Source organism: Mya arenaria, chromosome 17, assembly GCF_026914265.1.
Source record: "Mya arenaria isolate MELC-2E11 chromosome 17, ASM2691426v1".
In the NCBI taxonomy this organism is placed as follows: Eukaryota; Metazoa; Mollusca; class Bivalvia; order Myida; family Myidae; genus Mya; species Mya arenaria.
The window spans coordinates 5,942,952-5,967,548 of NC_069138.1; the positions used below are offsets into that span (position 1 = coordinate 5,942,952).

At 36.0% G+C, this 24,597-nt stretch overlaps 4 protein-coding genes across 4 annotated transcripts in view; 1 reads left to right on the forward strand and 3 right to left on the reverse strand.

Moving 5' to 3' along the window:
* Nucleotides 1-7,051, reverse strand: part of LOC128224121 (uncharacterized) — a 39,914-nt gene extending 32,863 nt beyond the window's left edge. The window contains exon 1 of the mRNA XM_052933805.1: nucleotides 6,444-7,051. Coding sequence (XP_052789765.1) covers nucleotides 6,444-6,783 — 340 coding nt within the window. The 5' untranslated portion in view covers nucleotides 6,784-7,051. The remainder of the gene's footprint in view (nucleotides 1-6,443) is intronic.
* A 4,118-nt stretch (nucleotides 7,052-11,169) lies between these two features.
* Nucleotides 11,170-14,263, reverse strand: LOC128224119 (uncharacterized). The gene is made up of 2 exons (XM_052933804.1): nucleotides 13,399-14,263; nucleotides 11,170-12,749 (listed from the first exon to the last, which is right to left on the reverse strand). The coding sequence occupies exons 1-2, from the start codon at nucleotides 13,739-13,741 to the stop codon at nucleotides 12,019-12,021; spliced, it is 1,074 nt and encodes a 357-aa protein (XP_052789764.1). The 5' UTR covers nucleotides 13,742-14,263; the 3' UTR covers nucleotides 11,170-12,018.
* Nucleotides 14,264-14,386: 123 nt separating this feature from the next.
* LOC128224122 (uncharacterized) lies at nucleotides 14,387-17,711 on the forward strand. Its single transcript, XM_052933806.1, has 2 exons — nucleotides 14,387-14,886; nucleotides 16,830-17,711. The coding sequence occupies exons 1-2, from the start codon at nucleotides 14,562-14,564 to the stop codon at nucleotides 17,534-17,536; spliced, it is 1,032 nt and encodes a 343-aa protein (XP_052789766.1). The 5' UTR covers nucleotides 14,387-14,561; the 3' UTR covers nucleotides 17,537-17,711.
* Nucleotides 17,712-17,858: 147 nt separating this feature from the next.
* Nucleotides 17,859-24,597, reverse strand: part of LOC128224117 (ATP-binding cassette sub-family F member 1-like) — a 33,534-nt gene continuing 26,795 nt past the window's right edge. Inside the window, exons 18-21 of the mRNA XM_052933802.1 lie at nucleotides 24,122-24,193; nucleotides 20,342-20,503; nucleotides 18,606-18,678; nucleotides 17,859-18,232 (exon numbers count right to left, since the gene is read on the reverse strand). Of these exons, the coding sequence (XP_052789762.1) occupies nucleotides 18,054-18,232; nucleotides 18,606-18,678; nucleotides 20,342-20,503; nucleotides 24,122-24,193 (486 nt within the window). The 3' untranslated portion in view covers nucleotides 17,859-18,053. The remainder of the gene's footprint in view (nucleotides 18,233-18,605; nucleotides 18,679-20,341; nucleotides 20,504-24,121; nucleotides 24,194-24,597) is intronic.

Here is a 24,597-nt window from a genome sequence, read left to right on the forward strand (position 1 = left end):
CCTAGGGGGTCCTTGTTTTTACGTAGTGTTATATAGTAAATCTTTAAAAATATTCTTCTCCAGAACCGTAAGGCCAGGAGAATAGATATTTGGTATACAACATCATCTTGTGGACCTCTATCAAAGTTGTTCAAATTATTGCCACAGGGTCAAAATTGGCCCCGCCCTGAAAGTTATTTGTTTTTATATAGTCTTATATAATAAAACTTTAAAAATCCTCTTCTCCAAAATATAAGACCTAGAGCTTTCATATTTGGTATATAGTGTTACCTAGAAGACCTACACCAAAGGTATTCAAATTATTGTCCCGGGGTCAAATTGGCCTTGCTCAGGGGTCATTTGTTTTTACATTGTCTTGTCACTGAACATCTTTTCCTCTGAAAGTAAAGGTCAGAATGACTCCATACTTGATATGTAGCATCCTTACATGGTCCTTTCTCAACTTTGTTCAAATGGTTTTGTTTGGCCCCTTTTAGGGGTCACCAGAGCAAAAAATAGAAAAACCTTTAAACAACTTGATCTTATTAACTGCTTGATGGATCTTCAAGTCTGAAGCATCCTAGCATGGGCCTCTGTCAGGTCTTTCAAATAATTTTGTTTGGCCCCTTTTAAGGGCCACCAGAGCTAAAATTAGTAAAAAAACATAACATTTTCTTCGCATGAACCCCTTGATAGATCTTCAGCAAATTTGGTTTGAAGTGTCCTTGCATGGACCTCTCTTAAATTTGTTCACATAATTTTGTTTGGCCCGGTTGCCATGGCAACCTAAAGGAAAATGTCAACAATTGGTTATAATCATCTTCTTCTCCTAAACCGCTTTGACAATTTTGATGAAACTTCATAGGAATGATCCTTGATTGGTGCTTTTTCAAAATTGTTCAAAGAAATTAATTCCATTTAGAACTCTGGTTGACATGGCAACCTAAAGGAAAAGTGTCAACAATTGGTTACAATCATCTCCTAAACCGCTTGGGCAATTTTGATGAAACCAAGAATGATCCTTGGTTGGTGCTTTTTCAAAATTGTTAAAAAAAATTAATTCCTTGCAGAACTCTGGTTGCCATGGCAACCTGAAGGAAATTATAGGCTGTCGTGTCCGCGCTGTGACTTTCTCTTATATGGACAGATTTTAAAATGAAAATGCCATATGTTTTCAACATACCAAGACAATGTGTCGTGTGCAAGACCCATGTCCCTACCTCTAAGGTGAAAGATACACAAAGTGTTTATTCACAATGGAATGCTGAATATGAGGATATAAAGAGTGTTGGCTGTCATTTAGTATGATTGTTGTTTTTTTTGCTCAGAGGCAATTTAATATAACTTGCAATATGTATTTGACACATAAAGGCAAGATAAACTTTTTATACGCCCGAAGGGTCGTATTATGTTATGGCCTCCATCGTCTGTCCGTCTGTCTGTCCGTCTGTCCGTCCGTTAGCAATTCCGTGTCCGGGCCATAACTTGGTAACTAATAAAGCGATTTTCAAATAACTTTATACAAATCATCACTACATTAAAAGGATGTGTCGCGCGCAATTTCCAGGTCCATACCTTAAAGACTAGAATCACCATGGGGGTGCGTTAGCAATTCCGTGTCCGGGCCACAACTTTGTAAATAATAAAGTCATTTTCAAATAACTTTATTCAAAGCATCATTACTTTAAAAGGATGTGTCGCGCGCAATTTCCAGGTCCACACCTCAAAGACTAGAATCACCATGGGGGGGGGGCGTTACAACTTTGTCTCTAATAAAGTCATTTTCAAATAACTTTATACAAAGCATCATTACATTAAAAGGATGTGTCGCGCGCAATTTCCAGGTCCATACCTCAAAGACTAGAATCACCATGGGGGGGGGGGGTTACAACTTTGTCACTAATAAAGTCATTTTCAAATAACTTTATACAAAGCATCATTACATTAAAAGGATGTGTCGCGCGCAATTTCCAGGTCCATACCTCAAAGACTAGAATCACCATGGGGGGGGGGCGTTACAACTTTGTCACTAATAAAGTCATTTTCAAATAACTTTATACAAAGCATCATTACATTAAAAGGATGTGACGCGCAATTTCCAGGTCCATACCTCAAAGACTAGAATCACCATGGGGGGGCATTAGCAATTCTGTTTCCGGGCCATAACTTGGTTACTAATAAAGCGATTTTCAAATAACTTTATACAAATCATCACTACATTAAAAGGATGTGTCGCGCGCAATTTCCAGGTCCATACCTCAAAGACTAGAATCACCATGGGGGTGCGTTAGCAAATCCGTGTCCGGGCCACAACTTGGTCACTAATAAAGTCATTTTCAAATAACTTTATACAAAGCATCATTACATTAAAAGGATGTGTCGCGCGCAATTTCCAGGTCCATACCTCAAAGACTAGAATCACCATGGGGGGGCGTTAGCAATTCTGTGTCTGGGCCACATCTTTGTTACTAATAAAGTGATTTTCAAATAACTTTATACAAATCATCACTACATTAAAAGGATGTCACATGCAATTTCCAGGTCCATACCTCAAAGTCTAGAATCACCATGGGGGGACGTTAGCAATTCCATGTCCAGGCCATAACTCAAAGACTAGAATCACCAATGGGGGGCGTTAGCAATTCTGTGTCCTGGCCACATCTTTGTTACTCGTCCGTTAGCAATGGGGGGACGTTAGCAATTCCATGTCCAGGCCATAAATCAAAGACTAGAATCACCAATGGGGGGCGTTAGCAATTCTGTGTCCTGGCCACATCTTTGTTACTCGTCTGTTAGCAATTCCGTGTCCAAAAGGATGTGTCACGCGCAATTTCCAGGTCCATACCTCAAAGACTAGAATCACCAGGGGGGGGGGGCGTTAGCAATTCTGTTTCCGGGCCACATCTTTGTTACTCGTCCGTTAGCAATTCCGTGTCCGGGCCATAACTTGGTAACCAATAAAGCGATTTTCAAATAGCTTTATACAAATCATCACTACATTAAAAGGATGTGTCGCGCGCAATTTCCAGGTCCATACCTCAAAGACTAGAATCACCATGGGGGGGGGGGCGTTAGCAATTCTGTGTCTGGGCCACATCTTTGTTACTAATAAAGTGATTTTCAAATAACTTTATACAAATCATCACTACATTAAAAGGATGTCACATGCAATTTCCAGGTCCATACCTCAAAGTCTAGAATCACCATGGGGGGACGTTAGCAATTCCATGTCCAGGCAATAACTCAAAGACTAGAATCACCATGGGGGGGCGTTAGCAATTCTGTGTCCGTGCCACATCTTTGTAACTCGTCCGTTAGCAATTCCGTGTCCGGGCCATAACTTGGTAGCTAATAAAGCGATTTTCAAATAACTTTATACAAATCATCACTACATTAAAAGGATGTGTTGCGCGCAATTTCCAGGTCCATACCTCAAAGACTAGAATCACCATGGGGGGCATTAGCAATTCTGTGTCCGGGCCACATCTTTGTTACTCGTCCGTTAGCAATTCCGTGTCCGGGCCATAACTTGGTAACTAATAAAGCGATTTTCAATTAACTTTATACAAATCATCACTACATTAAAAGGACCTCAAGCCGAATCTTCTTCGGGCGTATAATGCTCCGTTTCGCGGTGCTTTTGTTATGTAGTTGTTCATAGATCAATGTCACATTGGGGGGCATTTGTCACATACTTTGACAGCTCTTGTTCAATATTCTTTGAGAAACAAGCTATATTAATAACAAAGGTTAAACTCTTTTACTCAGGTGAGCGATTTAGGGCCATCATGGCCCTCTTGTTTTATGTATTATTTATTTATCATATGCATTGACAATTGATTATAATATCATAATATATTATTTATTCTTTTATTGTATGTATTCTAGATCATTAAATAAATATAAGTAAATATGCATTCAAATTTCTGTATGTAGTCTTAAATAATAAATGTTGATATTGTTAAGACCAAAATCCGCTGGACTTTAGACCAATATTCCCTGTAATTCAGACTAAAATCCACTGCAAAGCCTCTCAAAAGTATGGTAGCATGTATTTGTGTCTGTCTTTTACCTTAAAGGTTGTACCCACCAGGAATACTTTTTGTATCCTCTCAAAATTCAGACTAGGAAACTGACTTGAGGTTGAATATATAAGATTATGTTTTTCATCATCTTCAGACAAATAGAAAATAGCTATCAGCTAAAATCTTATTCAACAATAAATGTTTGAGAATGCTAAATATTAGCAGTACACATGGTATAAATCTTGTGAAACACATAGCAATAACGTGCTAAATAATGCACGTGAATCTAGGTAACTTGTAGTAGTAGAAGTCAAGTATCATCTTGGTTTATTACAGCAGAAGCAGTGATTACGAACTTCGTAATCACAGCCCCAGAAACAGAAGCGTTTTTGTTAAATCTCCCAGGTTGCGGAAACATGGCACATCGCAGGTGCGGATCCAGGAATTGATGTTAGAGGGGTAGTAACTTAGGGGCGCAACTTTTGACATGTGCTCCTCCCTCAGAACCGAAAGTATATGGCATAAACTGTTTTACGGGAATTTGGGGTTACTCCCTCATGTATGTAGTCGGAAATGGTGCATTATGAGCTTATTTTATTACCTTTGTTTCTCCGATATTGATGAAAACAGTAAACTTCGATTATTTTAGAGGTGGCGCACGCCGGGCGCTTAAACCGCTAGCGCTTCGACCAAATTCCTTGAGCTACACAGTCGGTCCAAGGCCAATTCCCCGCTATTTTGGCGCGAACACAAAACCATCGACTGTCCCCCCGGACCTGGGGTGGGGGATGCTTACCATTGACTGGTGCATTACTTTAGCGACAGCGATAGGTTTTCATATTACTTTTTCCCTGTTTGAATGTAATATCTTAATTGTCTGTTAATATGTTCACTGATAAAACTTTTGCGGCCTGGCACATTGCATCTCATTAGTCATGGCAGTATTCTTCAAGTTCAGGCTTCTTTTTTTCAAAATTCAAAATGTTTATTTTCTAACCCATTCATTGATTTATCAACACCATATTCACACATTCTCATTTACAAGAGGTTTGATAGTGATAAATCAAATGTGTAACGCATGGCACCATCACTCTGGTGAACGAGAATAATTTCATATAGCACAATGTACATGAAATAATGACAGTATGGCGAGTCGTTCCTTCACTATTTTTACCCATAAATACCATAAATTAAGCCTTTTCATACAATAGATCTCCATCACCTCTCCGACTCCTTTATAATTTGTGTAAATATATGAACATAATCATGTGGTCTTTAACAAAGATAGAAGTGTAAAAAAGTTTATATCTTCGACTTCAAAGAACTTCATTAATGCTAATTCTTGACCAAATTTTAGTTGCCTTTAACCTTGAAAATAATCGGTTAAATGGCAAGATGTTTGTAATCAAGCTTAACGACAGCGTTTTTGTGACATTGATGAAAGATGGATTTTTTTGTTTGTCTTTTTTTCAATCGGATAAAAAATTGTACTAGTATCTGATACAGGGTTAATGAAGCAATACGATGGTTAGACGTCATGCTAACCATTGTATAGTATAACAGCGATGAGGAATATGGATAAGTCGACAGTTGACAGGTAAGGACATTGTAAGAAGTGTCATTTTGCTAATTTTTGCTTTAAATATGGCAATATTTTTCTTTATTCCCATTTCCTACATGTTCCCATTACAAAATCTTACCTGTCCTTCCAATTGGAAATTTCCCATTTTAAAACTGAACTTTATTCTCCAATTGGAATTTTCCCATTAACCAAATATTCCAATTGGAATTTTCCAATGTTCATACTTTCCCACTTTGAATGTGGGAATCCTCCAATTGGAAAGATTCACTCATGGGAAGGATTAGCAAACAAATGCCTTAAATGAATCTATCGGTTCTTCATTTTTAATGAATATATTATTTTTCATGTAATGAGTGTAAAATATTCTTAATTAAACAGTCAATTTCAATTTTAAAAATTATGTTCCAAATTCTCCCACAATTTTAATAGAGCCAGTTTTCCAATTGGAAAAGCTTGAAAAAGCCATTTTCCAATGGGAAGGCCATTTTCCAATGGGACTCCCATTGGAAAAGTTGACTTTAAATGCCAAAAAAACATATTTCTAAATTAAATTTCAGGAAACAAAAAATATCTCTTATTAGTATTACCTAACACATTTTAAAAATACAAAAATAAAAAACATTGGGTGAAAAATAAAAAAAATAAGTTTGCAAAAATTCCGGATTTGCAAACTTAATCCGGATGCTGTTTTAACATACATTTTATAACATAAAATAATAATTAAATTTCGGAAGCATCATGATATTTAGGGGAAAAAAAAGGTGAAGTGGATTTTTGCAAATATAATTTTTGTCTAACTGAAACCCGTAGGTAGGACATTTGACGTACATGTTAAAAATAGCGTAAGGTGTACCTACCTGTCACTTGCTCTTTGGTGTTAGGATAGATGCATTTGAGAAAATGTACGAATGTTTGCAACTTTTTATCAGGAAGAGGTATTTCAGATTTTTCTTTCTCCTGGAAGTCGCTTTGAAACATAGCCAGGAAAACTGGAGACGAAAACGCCAATACGGCCTTGGTAACTGGAATCCTGCGATCTTCAACAACAAGCGTTACATCCGCCAAGCCGTTTGATTCCCCAAACATAGACACATCAATGGCTGAAGTTGTTTCTGACAGTGTATGATCTAAACCTTCAGATTTTAGAGAAGTATATTTATTCTGTAGATCATTGTCGCTGTTATTCACAAGCGCCATGGTTAATGTTAATTATTGTTTTCTTAAAACAATCCGAATAAATGTGACTATAATTATTATAACCGAATAAATGTCCGCCTTCTGGTGCAGTTAACAATATATTAATGTACAATAGCCCAATATTTATTTGTAAAGCTACAGAAATAAGTCCACATAAACAACGTTCAATAGGCAAACTAAACTACATTAGATAGGAAGTATCAACTCGTATCATGAGATAGCCTCTGTTGTCAAATAACAAGAATTTGAATTGTTTGAAAAACGAAACCGAAAGTAACATTTACATTTACTAAAACCCGGGTCACCGTACACTGTATCGCGCTCCTTGTTTGCCCGATTTGTTGACAAAATGTTGACTGAAAAAATGTTCTGAAATTAAGTTTGGTTTTGCAAATTTGCTGGACTTAACAGATAAATGCGAGTTGATATAATCATGTAAAAATAAATATATACAAATACAGTAAGCCCTTTTAATCTGCAAAACTGTGTAAATGTTATTTTTAGATGCATTGATGCATTCAAGGACAAACGTACGTAGTACAAACGAAACATAAAGTGTAAAGCTACTTAATGTGCAACCTAAATATTTTGGGAGTTTGAATTGAAAATGTACATGATATGGTTAAAGGTAAGCCTTATCCAATATTTTATTCACCTTAACAATTACACATTAGAAATGTTAACGTAAAATTAAACAAGGTAGATACTTGAGGTATCATATGTTAGACTTTACAAAATTGAGAACTAAGTAAAAAATAAAAGTGACAAGGTGTACGAATTATAAATTTATTCATTTTAAAAATGTCTTTGTATTTTACATGATTCTGTTCGCATGGCAGAACGGCATGTTTCTAAAATAATAGTATAATGTAACCTGAATTGTCTACAACACCGGAACCTGCACACTAAATCACACTTATTTGCGATACCAATTGTGAAAAAAAAATGTTCAACCCTTTCCTCTTCACCACAACTCAATTCAACGCTCGTCTTCATAATGAACTTTTATTAAAACTATTTTTTATGTTGTTTATGCCAATGTTCTAAGATGTTTGAACAACTTTATAGGACTGCTATTAAATGAATACCATTTAAATGATAATGACATGTTATTTAACATCAGTCCTTTTCCATCCAGTACTCGTTATGTTATTTTTCCCATAAATGAAGTGGGAGAGGACAAAAGCAACTATTCTCACATTCGTGTTTGTCTCTTTTCTGGCTATAATTTCATATCTGCAAAAATACTTAGTTTATAATAGGATACACATAAGAAGTGATAGGTAGTAAAGGAACAAACAATATTGTTAATCACTTTACATGAATAAAGCTTTGAAATAGATACAAACGTTGCTTAACACATCATTGTTGATTCACATTTTCATGGAATACTTATAATAAACAGTTCATAATAACTAACACGGACTAAACGAATGCACAAGGCGTACACATCAACACAGACAAAACAAACACACATCAACATATGTATATAAGTAAACGTTTGGTTTATTGTCTTCGAACGGCCATGTTGTCTTATTCCAGCAGTGAATACTCGGCAAAGTTAACACGACTACTTATATTTTAAAACATGGCATAACCCTTTAATGGGTTTCGTACCCACTATTCATTGTTTCCAAAATATACCGAAAACATGCACATTTAATTAGGATAACAGCTTCATATGACGATGTACAAAATAAATGTAATCATTTGGTCAAAATCAATTTATAACACGATTTATAATAGATAATTTGCCATTTAAACATTAATGATCTACCATGGATTAATTTTGACTTAATCAAGTAATATCCGTTTTGCTCCGTGACCTGAAATGCATTTTATTGCGTGAAAATCACATCTAAGTTCAACGTTCTTTGGCTTCGCACTAAGCATTCTCATTTTAAAATGGAACTCATAGCCTATGTGTCCGCAAAAACAGATTATAGAATTGTCTTTTTGAGCAACAATAAAGAGCTACCATTTAAATATTAAAACCGGGAAAGTCATTTTTCAATAGATACACCATTATAAACTTAATAAACGCAATTTGTAAGCAAAAACAAGTTCAAATTGAACGAAAAAAAATCTTTTGAAAATCAATCCTCTGTTCGCATTATGTCTGCTCCTGCTAATATTCGCCCAATACCCGATCACATGTGTATAAGATGCGGATTCCGATGTATGGAATAGACACAGCATAATTCAGCTTACACATGTACGTAAGCGGCTTGCAAATGTCGATGTGTACACATGGGCCACCAGCCTTAAAATAGACTATTTCGAAATGTGTGTGAAACATATTCAGTGTAAATAATACTACTCAAACATGATTGTTCTTTTTTTATATTCCTTTGAACACCTTTGATGGATAATGAAGAAAAAAAAGAAGTAAAAACAATCTTAGTTCTTCTTTTTTTCTTTTAAGTATGTAATCACAGACACTCTTTGTAAAGAAATAGACTGCTGTTAGAACTACTGAGATTATGATATAATCTTAAATATAAACGTTTTAAAGTAACCGAGAGAACGCATGAAAACAGCTTACGATCAGTTTACTGAATCATAGGGCTTAAGGTGTTTCCAAATACTTGGCCCAGGATATAATTTAAAAGTTGGTCTTCATTTAAGGTACCATAATTATCAATGCAATCGTAAATACCCTAGTTTAAACTGGTGTTATGTGTTTGGCTTTTGCTAAACAGTCAGCCAAATGGTATTAACACAACGGCAGAACTCTTCGTCTGGACATTTTCATCCAAGGTACAAATAGGTATTGACGAACCGCCATTAAAGTCTTCAGCTTCGTTCAACAACGGCTAAAGAATCGTGCGTTCTTTAAAATTAGTTGCTTTTAATACGTTTAAAATGAAATTAAAAAGTATTAATGAAAGGACCTTTCCCTTGTTTGCATTGTAAGATATTATATTATGTTGTGTGAAATGCTAAAATTGTTATTACAAGAATCTTGCTTGTACCCATATTCTCTAACGTCTTGAATATCATTTTATGACGCTGGCATATAAAACTTAACTTTTAAATGTTTCAAATTTCAATAACATAACCAATGTTGAAAATAGATGTGTGCCTGATTGTAGAATATATTTTTATCACATGCTTACCCTTGTTTTCCGTGTAATATACCCATTACGAATATTTTTATCTTACACATGTGTAAGATAACCTATCAGACATTTCTATTGGCCAGACTAATCACACGCAACCTAGATATCCCTCCGCATTGTTTGTAAACAAAATGGTTTAAATGCCAACAAATACTTACCGTATAATGAAGCTGTAAAACTTCCGGGAGAGAAATGGCTGACGAATCATAGTGCCAGAAAGCATCTTGTACAAAAACTTTCTGATAACAATGTTCCGCCTACCAGATAATGCAGATTACTAGTCACAGAAATATCCAATTAGTCAACAAATACAGCCACAATAGTGACAAACACCACAAGAACATTTCAAACATCTCCATTTTGACCAACACAAGCAATATGCAATCAATGCCATTTGCTTGCCAATTTAATCAGCTGTCGGTTACCGAAAACACAAATACGAATTCCGCAACACAGACATCTCATTACACATCCCATGGCAGCTAGAACATCATGTTCTCTGGAAACATTCCTGGTGGAAATTAACATCAACATCCATGCAGTACAGAGTAAGGCTTCGCCGTTATCATCTGCATGTTGTGAAACACCATGTACACCAAGAAAACGCTGCAAAATCATCGTAGAAAGCGACAGCGAATAACTTTTAAATCCGTGCACAGTAAAACTTGACAGACCGATGTAGGTCACATAAACCGCGTAAATGCATGTACTCTGAGTGTGACGTCATCAAATTGTGTACTTATTGGGGTTTTTTTGGTTAAAATCGTTCGTTGATCATGTTGTTGGATATTTTACTACACATTTTTATATTTGCGACTTGTTAAGCGCTTAATCAGTTTTTAAAACTTGATAACTGCTAGTTACTTTTGTCATTTTAATTTGGAACTATTTATATGGCGCATCGTTGACATTCTACTCTGAGTACTTTGGCTGTCAAACAATCGGTTCAGAAAGTGGAATTTAATTGGTAATAAAAACATCGTTTGAAGCATGTGATAAAAAAGATCTGACACTCGTTGTCATTTAATTCAAGAATTTTATTAAACTCGTCCATGAAATTTGTTAGTAAGCTCGCCAGAGGCTCGCTTACTAACAAATTTCATGAACTCGTTTAATAAAACCTTGTATTAAATGACAACGAGTGTCAGATCCTATATTTGTTACGAAACATCATTTTATACATCCTTACTTCTTTTATAGCATTTTAACAAATAAGCAAAGTAACATTTCTGTAGAAATCAATCGTTTACAAAGTGAGAAAATACAGTTTAACTTCCTTAATGAAGATTTATCAACTATCTGCTATCTTGCGGGCGGTTAACTTTCAACCGTGTTTTCTTGCTTAAGACGTTTTTGTCTCAATATAAAAATTCAACGATATTTACATTATCTATAGTCGATATGAAAGCATTTAGGTAAACTGAAAACTTTACATTAAAGATTTTTTTCCTTTTAATAGTTTAATACAAAAACAATAGCGTACTTAAAATGCCATATAATTGTTTATGGTATATGTTGTTACCAATTCGTGAATCAGTTCTTTAATTTGACAAATATTTAGAATATACATGTGTGTAGTCTTACTCGAGGGTGAAAGATAAAGGATTGAAAATGGCATGAGGGCAAGCTATTCAGATATCTGTCTTTTAAGGACTTTATCGAACCTGTTAAGAGCTATTACCAGTGCTCTGGATTGATTTTTTCGTCTACAGGTGATGTTTATATAAAATAGCACTTAACATAAAAGCAATACATTTAATGATTTAAAGACAACCAACTTGTAAGATATGCTTATTAATACAATGAACAATACAGGAACAAACCCTGTAGAAACAAAACAACCTTTTATAGGGGCACCAGGCTATGGTCAAAACGAAAATGAACTATAGACACCTACTCATTAACATAGCACACAGACAAATATAAAAACCAACAATAACCATGCAACGTTTTCTCGAGATACATAAATCCATAAAATATGCGCCCATATTAATGTCAATATCAAGGTTATCTGTGCCAAGTTAAGTGGGTAAATATAGAAATAAGTCTCGTTCGATCAAAAATACAGACAGGCGCGATAAAAGTCATAACACACCTACAGCTCCGTCGAGTTTTAGTATTTCATGACCTCTCTTCCTCTTATATCGTGTTTGATCTTTTCTGGTAGAAGGTCAAACTCTTTCTCACTAGTGGTTTTCCATTCTTTTTTCAATTTGTCATTTCTAACGTTCCGAATGGCCTCTTTCTTCGCGTCTTCAGAATCTGGAGCATATTGATACACCAATCGTAACTTTTGTAGGTTGTTTGCCAATGATGAAGGGTCGATATCAAAAACAGCCGGTGAAGTAACGACCGACGTTGTCTGGCCGAAACCACGACTGAACCCTGACATGGAAGTCTGCTGAACGTTTCCAAACATTCCAGTTGATACAGGCTGAGGCTGAATATTTTGTTTTTTTGTAAGGTAATTTTTCACAGCCTGTAAATTATCACCACCAACGACCCTCAGTAATTTTCTCAAGTCGGATGTGTTTATTTCTAGTTTTCTGATCGCCTGCTTGTCAACAATCATTTCCACCTTTTTTGAAATAGGATGGATTTTTGCAGCTGCCTCCCTGTCTACCTTTGTGACCCCAGATGCTATACTTATACAGCGTGATTGCAGTTCATCAAGTTGACATGTTTCAGCTATCACTAAATGTTGATAAACCTTACTACAGCTACCGGGAGAAGAAGGGTCCTCCCATTTTATCATTTCATTTAACAGTACCTGTTCACAAGCGGTTTTAAGATGGTCAACCTGATATTCGTTAGCGAGATAAACGACTTCGTAAACATTTTCCACTGAAAAATAAGACACTGTAGGTTTAAATGTTCAATTAAATGTAGCTATAAAAACTACACGGTGGATCACCCTTTTAAAAGGTGGAGCAGCATTAATATAAACAGTGTTATTTAAACCGACCGAGACGATTAAAAATGCAAATGATTTATTTTAATTATACTTTTGAATATGTTACATTTGAAGTTCAAGTGAATAGTTGGTCTATTAATGAAGTCGGCGTTTTGGGCAATATATTATTATTATTATCATTATTATTAAAAAAATCTTCTCATTCTTCTTATTATTATTACGCTGGTGGTGGTTGTGATGATGATGATGATGATGATGATGATGATGATGATGATGGTGGTGGTGGGGGTGGTGTCGGTGGTTGTAATGCTGATGATAATGATATGATGATGATGATGATAATGATGGCGTTGGCGGGGGTGGAACTGGTGTCGGTGGTTGTGATGATGATGATGATAATGATATGATGATGATGCTGATAATGATGGCAATGGCGGTGGTGGAGCTGGTGTCGGTGGTTGTGATGATGATGATGATGATGATGGTGGGGGGGGAGCTTGTGTCGGTAGTTGTGATGCTGCTGCTGCTGCTGATGATGATGATAATGATGTCCATTTTAAGTAAGCCCATAGTTCCTACCTGTAACTTTCTCCATGATGTTAGGATAGATACATTTGAGAAATTTCACAAAGGCAGGCAACCTTTTGCCAGGAAGGGGTATTTCAGATTTCTCCTTCTCTTGTAAGTCGCCTTGAAACATAGCCAGGAAAACAGGAGACGCTAGCTCCAATACGGCCTTTGTAACTGGTATCCTCCTATCTTCCACAATGAGCGTAACGTCCGCTAAGCCTTTAGATTCACCAAAAATAGACACATCAATGGCTGAATTTGATTCTAGCAATGTCTCGTCCTGACTAGAACCTTTACGTGTTATATCAACTTTTTCCATTATTTCCTCGTTACTGTTATCCAAGTGTGCCATGTTATGTCCGAAAACTCCTTGTTAAGAATATTAAACTAAACAAAATTTCGTAATAAGTACTATGATAGACAATGATAATCTTACTACAGTCTTTATTTGGTTTTCCTTAAATTATTATAATTTATGTGACATTTGCCAAGCGCAGAAAATTTTACTCAAATCACAAGTTTAGCATTATCATAAAATTACAAATAAAGAATTTAAATGCAATATCCACAGCCAAGCGATTTTATCGACATTGAAGTTGGGAATAATTTATCATTGATTGATCAGCGTATTGATTAAGGCAAACTGAAGATATTCCTTTCAACACTGCACATTCAAAAGATATTTTAAAAACACTTGTCCTCTCTTAGCATGTTAGATAACACGGCGATTATTTAGTATTGAATGCATCTGAATCTCCAAGATAAATAGTTTGCTCTAAAGTTCTTGTTTTCGGTTGTCAATTTGTTGCATACAAACACATTTTGTTTGTTTTAACTACGTTAAAATGTGTCGTCAGGGAAGAGGTGAACTTTTGAGTTCACAACTGTTTTCGTCGTCGTAAATTGATATACATTATTTTTTTCAAAAATCATCTACTTTCGGTTTCGTTTTCCAAAGAAATTTAAATTTTACTTTCGATTTCGTTTTTCAGAAAATGCAAACGTTTATTTTTGGTAGCAATGATAATCTCATGGTATCAGTATTGTCTAAGGCAACAACGAGGGCTAAGGCTATTGTTTATTAAGGTATTATTTTCTATGACGGAAGATTGACGTGGTAAATGTCACCTTTGTTTTTATAATTTCGAGAAAACAGTTCTTAAACAGTTAACATGTCCTTTGTAAAAAACGACATCAAGGAAGTACTCGACGAATATGTTTTGCTAAAGAAATCGGTGTCAGAAACAACTTCGGCTGTTGATGTGTCTATGTTTGGTGAATCAAACGGCTTGGCGGATGTTACGCTTGTTGTTGAAGGTCGCAGGATTCCAGTTACCAAGGCCGTATTGGCGTTTTCGTCCCCAGTTTTCCTGGCCATGTTTCAAAGTGACTTCAAGGAGAAAGAGAAATCTGAAATACCCCTTCCTGACAAAAAGTTGCCTGCCTTCGTAATGTTCCTAAGATGTCTCTATCCTAACATCATGGAGAAAGTGACAGGTAGGAACACCTTACTCTTTAATAATAATAATATAATGTGTCAAACTCTACCGTTGGTTTAAACACACATACTACAAGGAATTTTTCCAAATTACATTTCACATTTTTAGAATTATGTTTTTGAGAATTCGTAAAGATTGGTTTCATTTTACCAGGATGCCTATGTTAATCGTTATTATGTTCAATCATTGTACGCATACTGATATGTATAAAAACTTTCCAATTATAACATTTTATATAACTCCTAATTGAACAGTTCAGCCGTCTCTGTAATTTATATTTGCAACGTGTTTGAGGCCGACTGTGAGAGGTATTAGCAACGTAGACAAACATTTTGTTATAACCCCCTCACTTCGAACAAGAGAAGGTATGTTGATTGGTCGTTCGAGCTTGTCGAGTGATAACTCAACAATGCTTGACCATATGGTCCTCAAAATTGAATTTGAGGTGAGCCCTGACCAGCAGATGATGCCTACTGATTTTGAGGTAGGCAGGCCAAGGTCACGGTGACCTTTAATTCGAAGAGCATTGCCTGAATCTATGACACTGATACCTGATTTGGTGGTTGGGCGAGGCCAGAAAATGACATTATAGATTTTTGAGGTCATAAGGTCAAGGTCAATGTTTATATGGAACGTGACTTCGAACGCGAAATACTTGACCATGTCTGCAGCCATGGCCCTCAAATTTGACATGGAGGTGGTGGTTGTGACCAGAAGATGACCCTTTATGATTTGGAGGTCATTAGATTAAAGGTCAAGATCACAGTGACATTGAATGCAAAATGGTTGTCCACGAGATAGCCAGACAATGCATGGTTATTCAACTTAACATAGAGGTTGGATGTGGCCAGCAGATTACCTCGTTCTTGTTATTTTGGATTAGTTACAAAGGTTAATGTCAAAATGATCATGAACGTGATCTTGTCCGAGAAATAACATGACAATGCCTGCATCAATTGTCCTCAAACTTGGCATGGAGGCTAGTGTGTCCCAAAAATAATTTAGACGACATCAGGTCAAATCAGGACGTGTTGTTCCAACGTTGAGTGGTATTAGCAACGTTTACTCCCTCGCTGTCCCGACTTTGAGTGATATAAGCAACGCGTACACACTCGTTGTTCCGACGTTGAGTGGTATAAGCAACGTGTACACACTCGCTGTTCCGACTGAGTGGTATAAGCAACGTGTACACACTCGCTGTTCCGACTGTGAGTGGTATAAGCAACGTGTACACACTCGTTGTTCCGGCTGTGAGTGATATAAGCAACGTGAACACACTCGTTGTTCCGACTGTGAGTGATATAAGGAACGTGAACACACTCGTTGTTCCGACTGTGAGTGGTATAAGCAACGTGTACACACTCGCTGTTCCGACGTTGAGTTGTATAAGCAACGTGTACACACTTGTTGTTCCGACTGTGAGTGGTATAAGCAACGTGTACACACTCGCTGTTCCGACTGTGAGTGGTATAAGCAACGTGTACACACTCGTTGTTCCGACTGTGAGTGGTATAAGCAACGTGTACACACTCGCTGTTCCGACTGTGAGTGGTATAAGCAACGTGTACACCCTCACTGTTCCGACGTCGAGTTGTATAAGCAACGTGAACACACTCGTTGTTCCGACTGTGAGTGGTATAAGCAATGGGTACACACTCGTTGTTCCGTCTGTAATTGGTGAACACACTAGTTGGTTTGTCTGTGAGTGGCATTAGCAATGTGAAACACAATTGCTGTTCCACTGCGAGTGGAATTAGCAACTTGTACGTATCCCCTGTTTCCACTTTGAGTGGTATTTAAACAACATGTAAGCACTCACAGTTCCGATTTTATATACGGTTTAATGGACACCTGCGATAACTCTTGAGTCCTTAGTGTATTTGTGTATGGTAAGTAAGATTCAGTTCTCATTAAAGTGAAAAACATTTTCCATTTTTTCAGCGGAAAGCGTTTATGATGTCATCTATCTCGCGAACGAATACCAAACTGAACATCTTAGAATCGCATGTGAGCAGGTTATGGTGAAGGAACTGTTTAAATGGGAGGATCCTACTTCACCTGGCTGCTGTTTGGAGGTGTATCGACATCTAGCGATAGCGGAAACATGTCAACTTGATGAATTGCGAGCACGCTGTATTGGTATAGCAGCTGAGGCTACACAAAAAGATAGAGAGTCAGCGGCAACGGTCTATCCTATTTCAGAAAAGATGGAGAGGATCGTTGAGAAACAAACAATTAAAAAACATGAAATAAACACAGCAGATTTAAAAGATCTTCTTAACGGCTTTGGCGGAAAAAAAGGTCAAACTATACAAATGTATATTCAGGAAAAACTAAATATTCAGCCTGAAAACAAAACTTCTGGAATATTTGGATCAACAAGGCCTAGTGGTGTTTTCAGTCAGAAACCTCCTTCGCCTGGATTTGGATTTGTTCTCAATTCTACTAAATGGTCAGAAAACCTACAAAAGTTACGATGGGTGTATCAATATGCAGAAACATCTGGAAAGATGAAGAAAGCAGCTATCACACAAGTAAGAAATGACAGGGAAGCGAAAGAATGGAAAGCAGCTTGTCAAGAACAGTTTGAGCTTCTACCAGAAAAAATCAAGCATGATATAAGAGGGCGAGAGATCATGCAATACTGAAACTTGGCTTTAAAAAGTTCTTTACAAATGATCGCTCTGCCATATATATACATATTTCATGATGGTTTCATGGAAGTAGCCTGCATGTCTGACATAAAAAATGGATGCATCTGATGACGTTACTTCCACTAGTTCAGTATATTTTTTCGGCTAGTTAATTATATATATAAACTTCAGCAACATTAGATAACAATATCATTTATTCTAGCAATCAAATAAGAATGTTGGAATGCATGTATACTAAATAGTTTATTCGTGTTTTGGATTCTCTTTCTGATAGGATCGGTTATAAATGAATCATTATAAATGAATCAAAATAAAATATTTCTTTACTTTATTCGACAGTTTTCAATAAATAACAAGGCGTAGTGTTTTTCAGTTCGGGGAATTTACACTTTCAGGCGATGATTTTGTCACACAAAGCCTTCATAAAATTATTTTTTTATCAAATACGATTTCATCATTATTTTCAAAGTTTTAAACTGTTTATTCACTTTTTCATCAATATATAACAAATTCATTCCGTCGCTCCAACATTTCCAGGTGTTGCTATGGTTTCACCCAACTCTTGTAAAAGTTCCTTCCTATAGTCATCAAACCCTCCATCAACTTCGTTGATAGTTTTATCTTCCACGACCCACAATTGACAGTCTGTTTCTCGGATAAGTCGTTCATCGTGGCTCACAATCACGACACCTAGAAGTCAATAATGCAGCAGAATGAAAATAATGAATTTAGGAATATTAATGCTATATCCCTCTTCATGGCACTATTTGAGTGAGACATATTTTTTGCTGTGCCGGGCAACATAAAATCCATAGTATTTTAACCAGTAGCACTAGAATTTATAACATGCTTATTCGTACATTGGACAGATATACCTTAAAATAAACCTTTAATTTCGTCATAAATGGTCTTTCTTCATAAAAATTGTTTCGTAATACATTTTGCTTGCAAAATATATTCAATGTCTAAATTTCTCCCCATTGCATTTGTTATATATCTATTTTCCAAAAGTTTAAATACATGTTCAATTGTTTTTTGTTTTGTTTTTAATTTATGCACTCACCTCCTGTGAAAGCATTTATCGCCTCAGCAAGAGCATCTATAGATTCAATATCCAGGTTATTTGTGGGCTCATCCTGAAACAGACGAAAGGGATTACATAATTATAATCCTATACCTAATTTATACATCCAATCGAAGACTCTCATTTTCAACATCATTTACATGTGACCGTGCGATATATTCGGTGTCGGGAGTCCCATCTCGGGCCATCGGCAAAGTGGCGCTAAGAAAATCAATAACATGACGTATCAACAAATATTTGATTGGTTTTAGTTAAATGTTCATGATAAAAAATTGAATTGTAAACACAATTTTTTTTTTTACTTTATGTAGAGTTTACTTAACAGTATTTTTCTCCGGTTTACGATGTCAAAAAAATCGGCGAGATCGCCATTTTGTCAGAACAATTTTCCAAGTTAATTTTTCAACCTCCCATTACGTATTGGTAAAGTTTTCATCAAGGACAGTGATTTTAATGTCATTTGGTTCTTAAATGTCAGCACATTGAAAATTATTTAGCTAGAGACAAGTAAATAACAGCATAGCTGAATGTGACATTCGTACCCTATCCCGAACGTACCAAAATAAGATTCGTCCCCCTACTATATTGACAGTTCGTTTATAAGGTCATTTTGATTGTTTCAAATCCTTAGCTGTCATGTTTTTTGTTTCATTTTAGATGCTATTTGGAAATGAACTATGTGACATTGACAAATACAATTTTGCTGAGCCAAAAATGATACATTATTTTATGAGCATTTTATTTAGTTATTTTTAGCAATCAATTTGAATGTGAATATAAACTGAGGTGTGTGGTATGGCATAGTTTTCGTATCAGGTGTTACGAAAAGTATCACTTCTCCCTAAAGCCTCCCCACTTCTACCTAAATTGACTGAAGGGAAAAGTCACTTCTCACAAAATTTTCAGCCTAGTGAGAGCCCTGGTCGGGACGTACATTCGTTCAAAAACTTCTGTATTTAAAGGTATAGAATGAATAAGTCATTTAACTTAGTTTTGTAAAATATGGGATATATCTGAACTCGTACTCAGCTGTGAAAATCATTTAGGATTTCCAAGTTGTGTACCAGTCTAAACACATCTCTGTATTGTACAGAACACTCTTGAATAACCTAAGAATATTTAAAATCAGAGTGTTACTAAATCCTTTGCCACCCCACATAGAAATTTACACTTTTAAGCTTTTTTATACAAGCATTTTAACTATTGCCATAATTATGTAAATACTAGAATTCCACAAGTCAGGTGTGTCTCGGACTCTCCATATGTTAATACCCATATATTTTCTAGTTAAATTCGCTATCACCTTGATGATTGACCCTAAAATCAATAGAGTTTGAAGGATCTACACCAAGTCGTTAAAAAGAGATGGTTCAGAAAGTGCAATGCCTAATCTACGAACTATCCCGGACAAAATAATCTGCTATGCATTGTACAGTGTGTATGTACGTTTTCTCCACAAACACAAAGTCCACAAACACCAAGATATAAAAAAAAACATTCATTTATCAGCAAAACTGACAATTTTTGTGTACTATTAAAACTGTCCCAAAATTAAAATCTTTCACTTCTTATATTTGAAGACATAAATTAATCATTCCACATTTCCGAATCTCTCCCACTAATTAGAATCAAAACATTATTTTTCTTTGGCCTAACTACCGTATACAGATTACCTGACACAATTTAGCAAATTTCATTTACAACTAAATACTTACCAAAATAACAACATCAGGCTGTCTGCAGGTAAGATCAGCCAACGCAAGCCGGGATTTCTGACCGCCGGACAGGTCTCTGTTCTTGATGGTGTGGGCGTGTCCTGGAAGCCCGAAGCTCCCCAGGGTCTTACGACTCAGCTGATACTCCATGTTAAAGTTCCTCTGAAAAGTTGTTTAAGGGTTTATAAAAGTATGCCAAAAGCATTCAGCTGCAATATGGCTTCATTCAACCACCCAACCATATGTTCGTTCCATCATGACTTTGTGTATAGGAATGCCAAATTGGACATGCTACAAAAGTGACTGCATTTTCAAGTACATTGTAACTATATAATTGGCACAGAAACTGATTTGGAAATTTTAATTGTTTGTATGTCTCGTGGGAGTTAAAGTTTCATAACTTATTGCGCAAAACTCTTTAATGTGACTGAAAAATGCAGCCAGTTCGGTCTTGCAGGCAAGTTGAATGTGACTGAGATTTGCAATTAGTTTAATCTTGATGGCAATTACAACATGACTGAGAATTGCAGCCAGTTTCAACTTGAACGCAGTTTGAATGTGACTGACAATTGCAGTCATTTTTATATTGGATAAAATTTGAATATGACTGAAAATTGCAGTCAGTTTCATGTTATAGGAACTTCGTATGTGACTGAGAAATGCAGTCAGTTTCACCTTTCAGGCAATTTTATCTAGTTTTATCTAGTCCTTCTTTGGATGGGATAAATGTTGGAATATGTTGGCTTGACTGAGAAATAGTTTCAAAGATCCCAGAAAGAAATATCCCATTACAGCATATGAAAAACATGAAAATCTCAACTCATTTTGCAGAAAACATCAAAAGTTATTCATATCGTATATATATGTTATTACTCTTGTTAAAGCTGCACTCTCACAGATTGAACGTTTTGACAACTTTTTTTTTATTTTTTGTCTTGGAACATGGCTGGAAACCAGTTATATAAGACTGCTGACAAAAAATTAGATCGCAGATTTTTATATTTTATAAAAAATTGACGTTTTGTGCATTTTTTCTTAAACCGTTAGTAACGATCTGATTTTTTGTCAGCAATCTTACACAAAAATTTGCTCTTTCCAAGACAATTTTTTTTTTTTGTAAAAATGGTAAATCTGTGAAAGCGCAGCTTGAAAACCACATTATTATCCATATTTTATCATTACAAGATATATCTTTAGCAGAGGCTAAATTTCAAGTTCATCTCTTGACTGATTCACATTTTCTTTAAATATTTAAAACTCCAAAAATTTAAGCAATCTACTGTAAACAGTATTCAGAGCTACAGACAAGTTCTGACTTAGTGTATTGTACGTCCTTATGTAATAGTGTAAAGTGTAATGCACAGCTTGGTTTCATTCAATAAAGTGTCACGGCACATTGAAGTGCAAATATGCATGTATTTGACTAACAAGATATGCTTGATCCTTCATGGATGATAATAGAGCCAAGTTGCCAATCCTGAAATTTCTGCATGGGGTTCAGGGGGCCGCTTAAGGCCCCCGATGGGTCCAGGGCAAAGCCCTGGTGGGGGGATCAGGGGGGCGAAGCCCCCCGAAGCTTTCCGTATTTCAGGGATTCTAATACCCTTTTTTGCCTTAGAATAGTGTTCATGGAGTACACCTTTCGGTTTGGTAGATATAATTATGTTCAACACGAGACATCCACAATCAGAACAATTATCAGGAATCTTAGCAGTGAAGTTTAACACCTTTGTCTTTAAACAAAGTTAAATTTACTTTTTTTACCTGAAGTCACAGGCATAAGACATGTACCTGACATTTTGGTTCAGTTGTCCACTTCCCATAAAACTCAACTGGCTATGATCAAATGCCTGTGTATGAACAGTCTACACTGTGGAATGTTTAATTTATAATAGTGAACAACATATCGATTATCATGCTTGCAAATGTTTATTGTAAAAGTGTTAATTATTCAATTTTAAGTATCATATAAAGAGTATTTATTCCATTTTCTGCACATTTGATGAGAATATATTGTTATTAATTATTATATATATTATTCCAAGTAATATCCAAGCGGGACTTAAATGCTTTGGCAGCGTAGCCGTTGTGGACATGGTGGACTTTGACGTATTCTGGTCCCTAAGCCAGATTTTTTCCCCTCTTGGTGTTACATGAGTCCAGTAGTACAAAAACTTGATTGTCCCATGGCAGTTCAAGTCTCTCAAACAGGCTTTCAAATTCTATGAAAATTGATTCAGAATCAGCCCTAGTGATTTTTAAGGAGGCCAAATGTCTCAACACTATTTCTTTCTCTATAGCAGAAAAATAGCTGCAACAGTTTTCTCATTGCGTTTGTTGACTTGTCTTAGTTGAAACAAAACCGAGATCCATTAACCCCCACATGTTCATCATTGAAATGGCTAGCCACTCCGTAAGTCATCTTGTATGATGCTGTACACCTTTGAAGTTTTTATTCGCTTTTGTATCTTTGGCAAGTGTCTTTAGTAAGGCACACTACTGTGGTGCCAGGGAGCATGTTCAGCCATAAATCCAAGTATCATGGCCTCTGGATTGAATTGTCAGTCATTGACAGGAACAACTGGATGCACTGGCTGTGGTGTCTGTTCATCCCTGACTTTTGTAACCATCAACATACCTGGAAATACAAATTACAACTATAGAATTTAAATCTCACTCAAACTGGGTCCTCAAGACGTTTTGTTGAACTGTCTAAATAGAAAATAAAATGACTGCCTCTACGTAATATGTATTACTACTACAAAATATGTATTCATTTTTTTTTTAAATTTGAACCAAACCAATTTTCATTTGAACCTCCCATTATGGTCAACAGCCACTTCTTATTGAGAACAATGCTTCAAACATTATGAGAATAATAAAGAAACGGTTTACAGCGTTAACTTCAATCAGCCAAATAAAAATCGATTATTATGACACAATCCGAATCGGGATGTCCGAAATAATGCTACATGCGCAAAATTCATTATCAGTTTGATCACTTTCTATTAACTTAAAAAGAAACGTTTCGTGAATTTCTCTTGAAAATAAATGGCAAATATACCCTTAAAATCGACGAATCGATGTTTTTAGAAGTTGGTTGTGGTCGGTTTTTTTTCCAATTTTCCAATACCCGTTTATTCGTCTTCGTCGTCTGTCATATCCGGGTACGACCATCCGGATACTGTCTTCTATCCCCATCGGTAATTTCCGTAATCACCGGATGCTATCTTAACCAATCATATAGCTCGATTGCCAAGACGTAAATAGGTTCGTTAATTTCCGGCTTTACACTTCCGGAAAACTCACCTTTCGTACCCATATTGTTCGAACTGAGCTCGATTCGCTCCTGTACCCCTCCCCCCTAGAAAAAAACTCAACGGATTTACATTAATCTCAAAATCGATCCGTGAGGCCTTAAATCCGGAATTCCGGATTAATCCGGAATTTTATCATCCCATTTCCTTAAAGGGCTTCCTTCTTTCTGAATTTTCAAACACAACACTAGTCAACAAAATTCACAGCGTATCAGTTGAAGAGATTTTACACAGGTTTGGAGGCCATCTTCGATTTGGTCAAAACAGATGTTCACAAAACAGTCGTAAATTCATTGTTGTAGCGATACACCCAGGTGACCCCTGTATTCATAACAATTCTTTTTCATACTGGTACCAACAGATGTTTGATTTTATAATTGGGCGAGTTTTAAGGCATATTTTGTACGGACACTTATCTGAAGCTCAGAGTATCTTTGATAAAGTATATTGAAGAAATACAAACTTGTAAATGTTCAATAGGTGTTTCATCAGGGTTCAACTGGTCTGCTGAATGCTGATCATATTTGCCGATTCTCTGGAAAACAAATTTTCACAATTATTTCATATTTATGAAGAACATACATGTACATACATTTTTAGTTCACTAAAAAAGATTCATCCTTTGTAACAGGTATGTTGAGGGTTTGTCCAGTCAGCCCAGAGGTTAACATACTCACATCTCACCGAGGTGTTCCGGGTTTAATTCCCAGGCTAGGCCCACATGAATTATGTTTGTTGTCACCAAGCTGTTCAAATGCTTTTTTTCTGTTTTGGCCTAAAAAAAAATACATTTAGTTCGGGTAACCCGAACCTACCTACGGAATAGGCGCCGACCCTACAGTTTGAAAAAGAAATGAAAAACTAAAAAAAAATATATATACATTTTCTTTATTTTGTGCTTTTCAATATGTAGTTTAAAACCTTAATTGCTTATTTAGA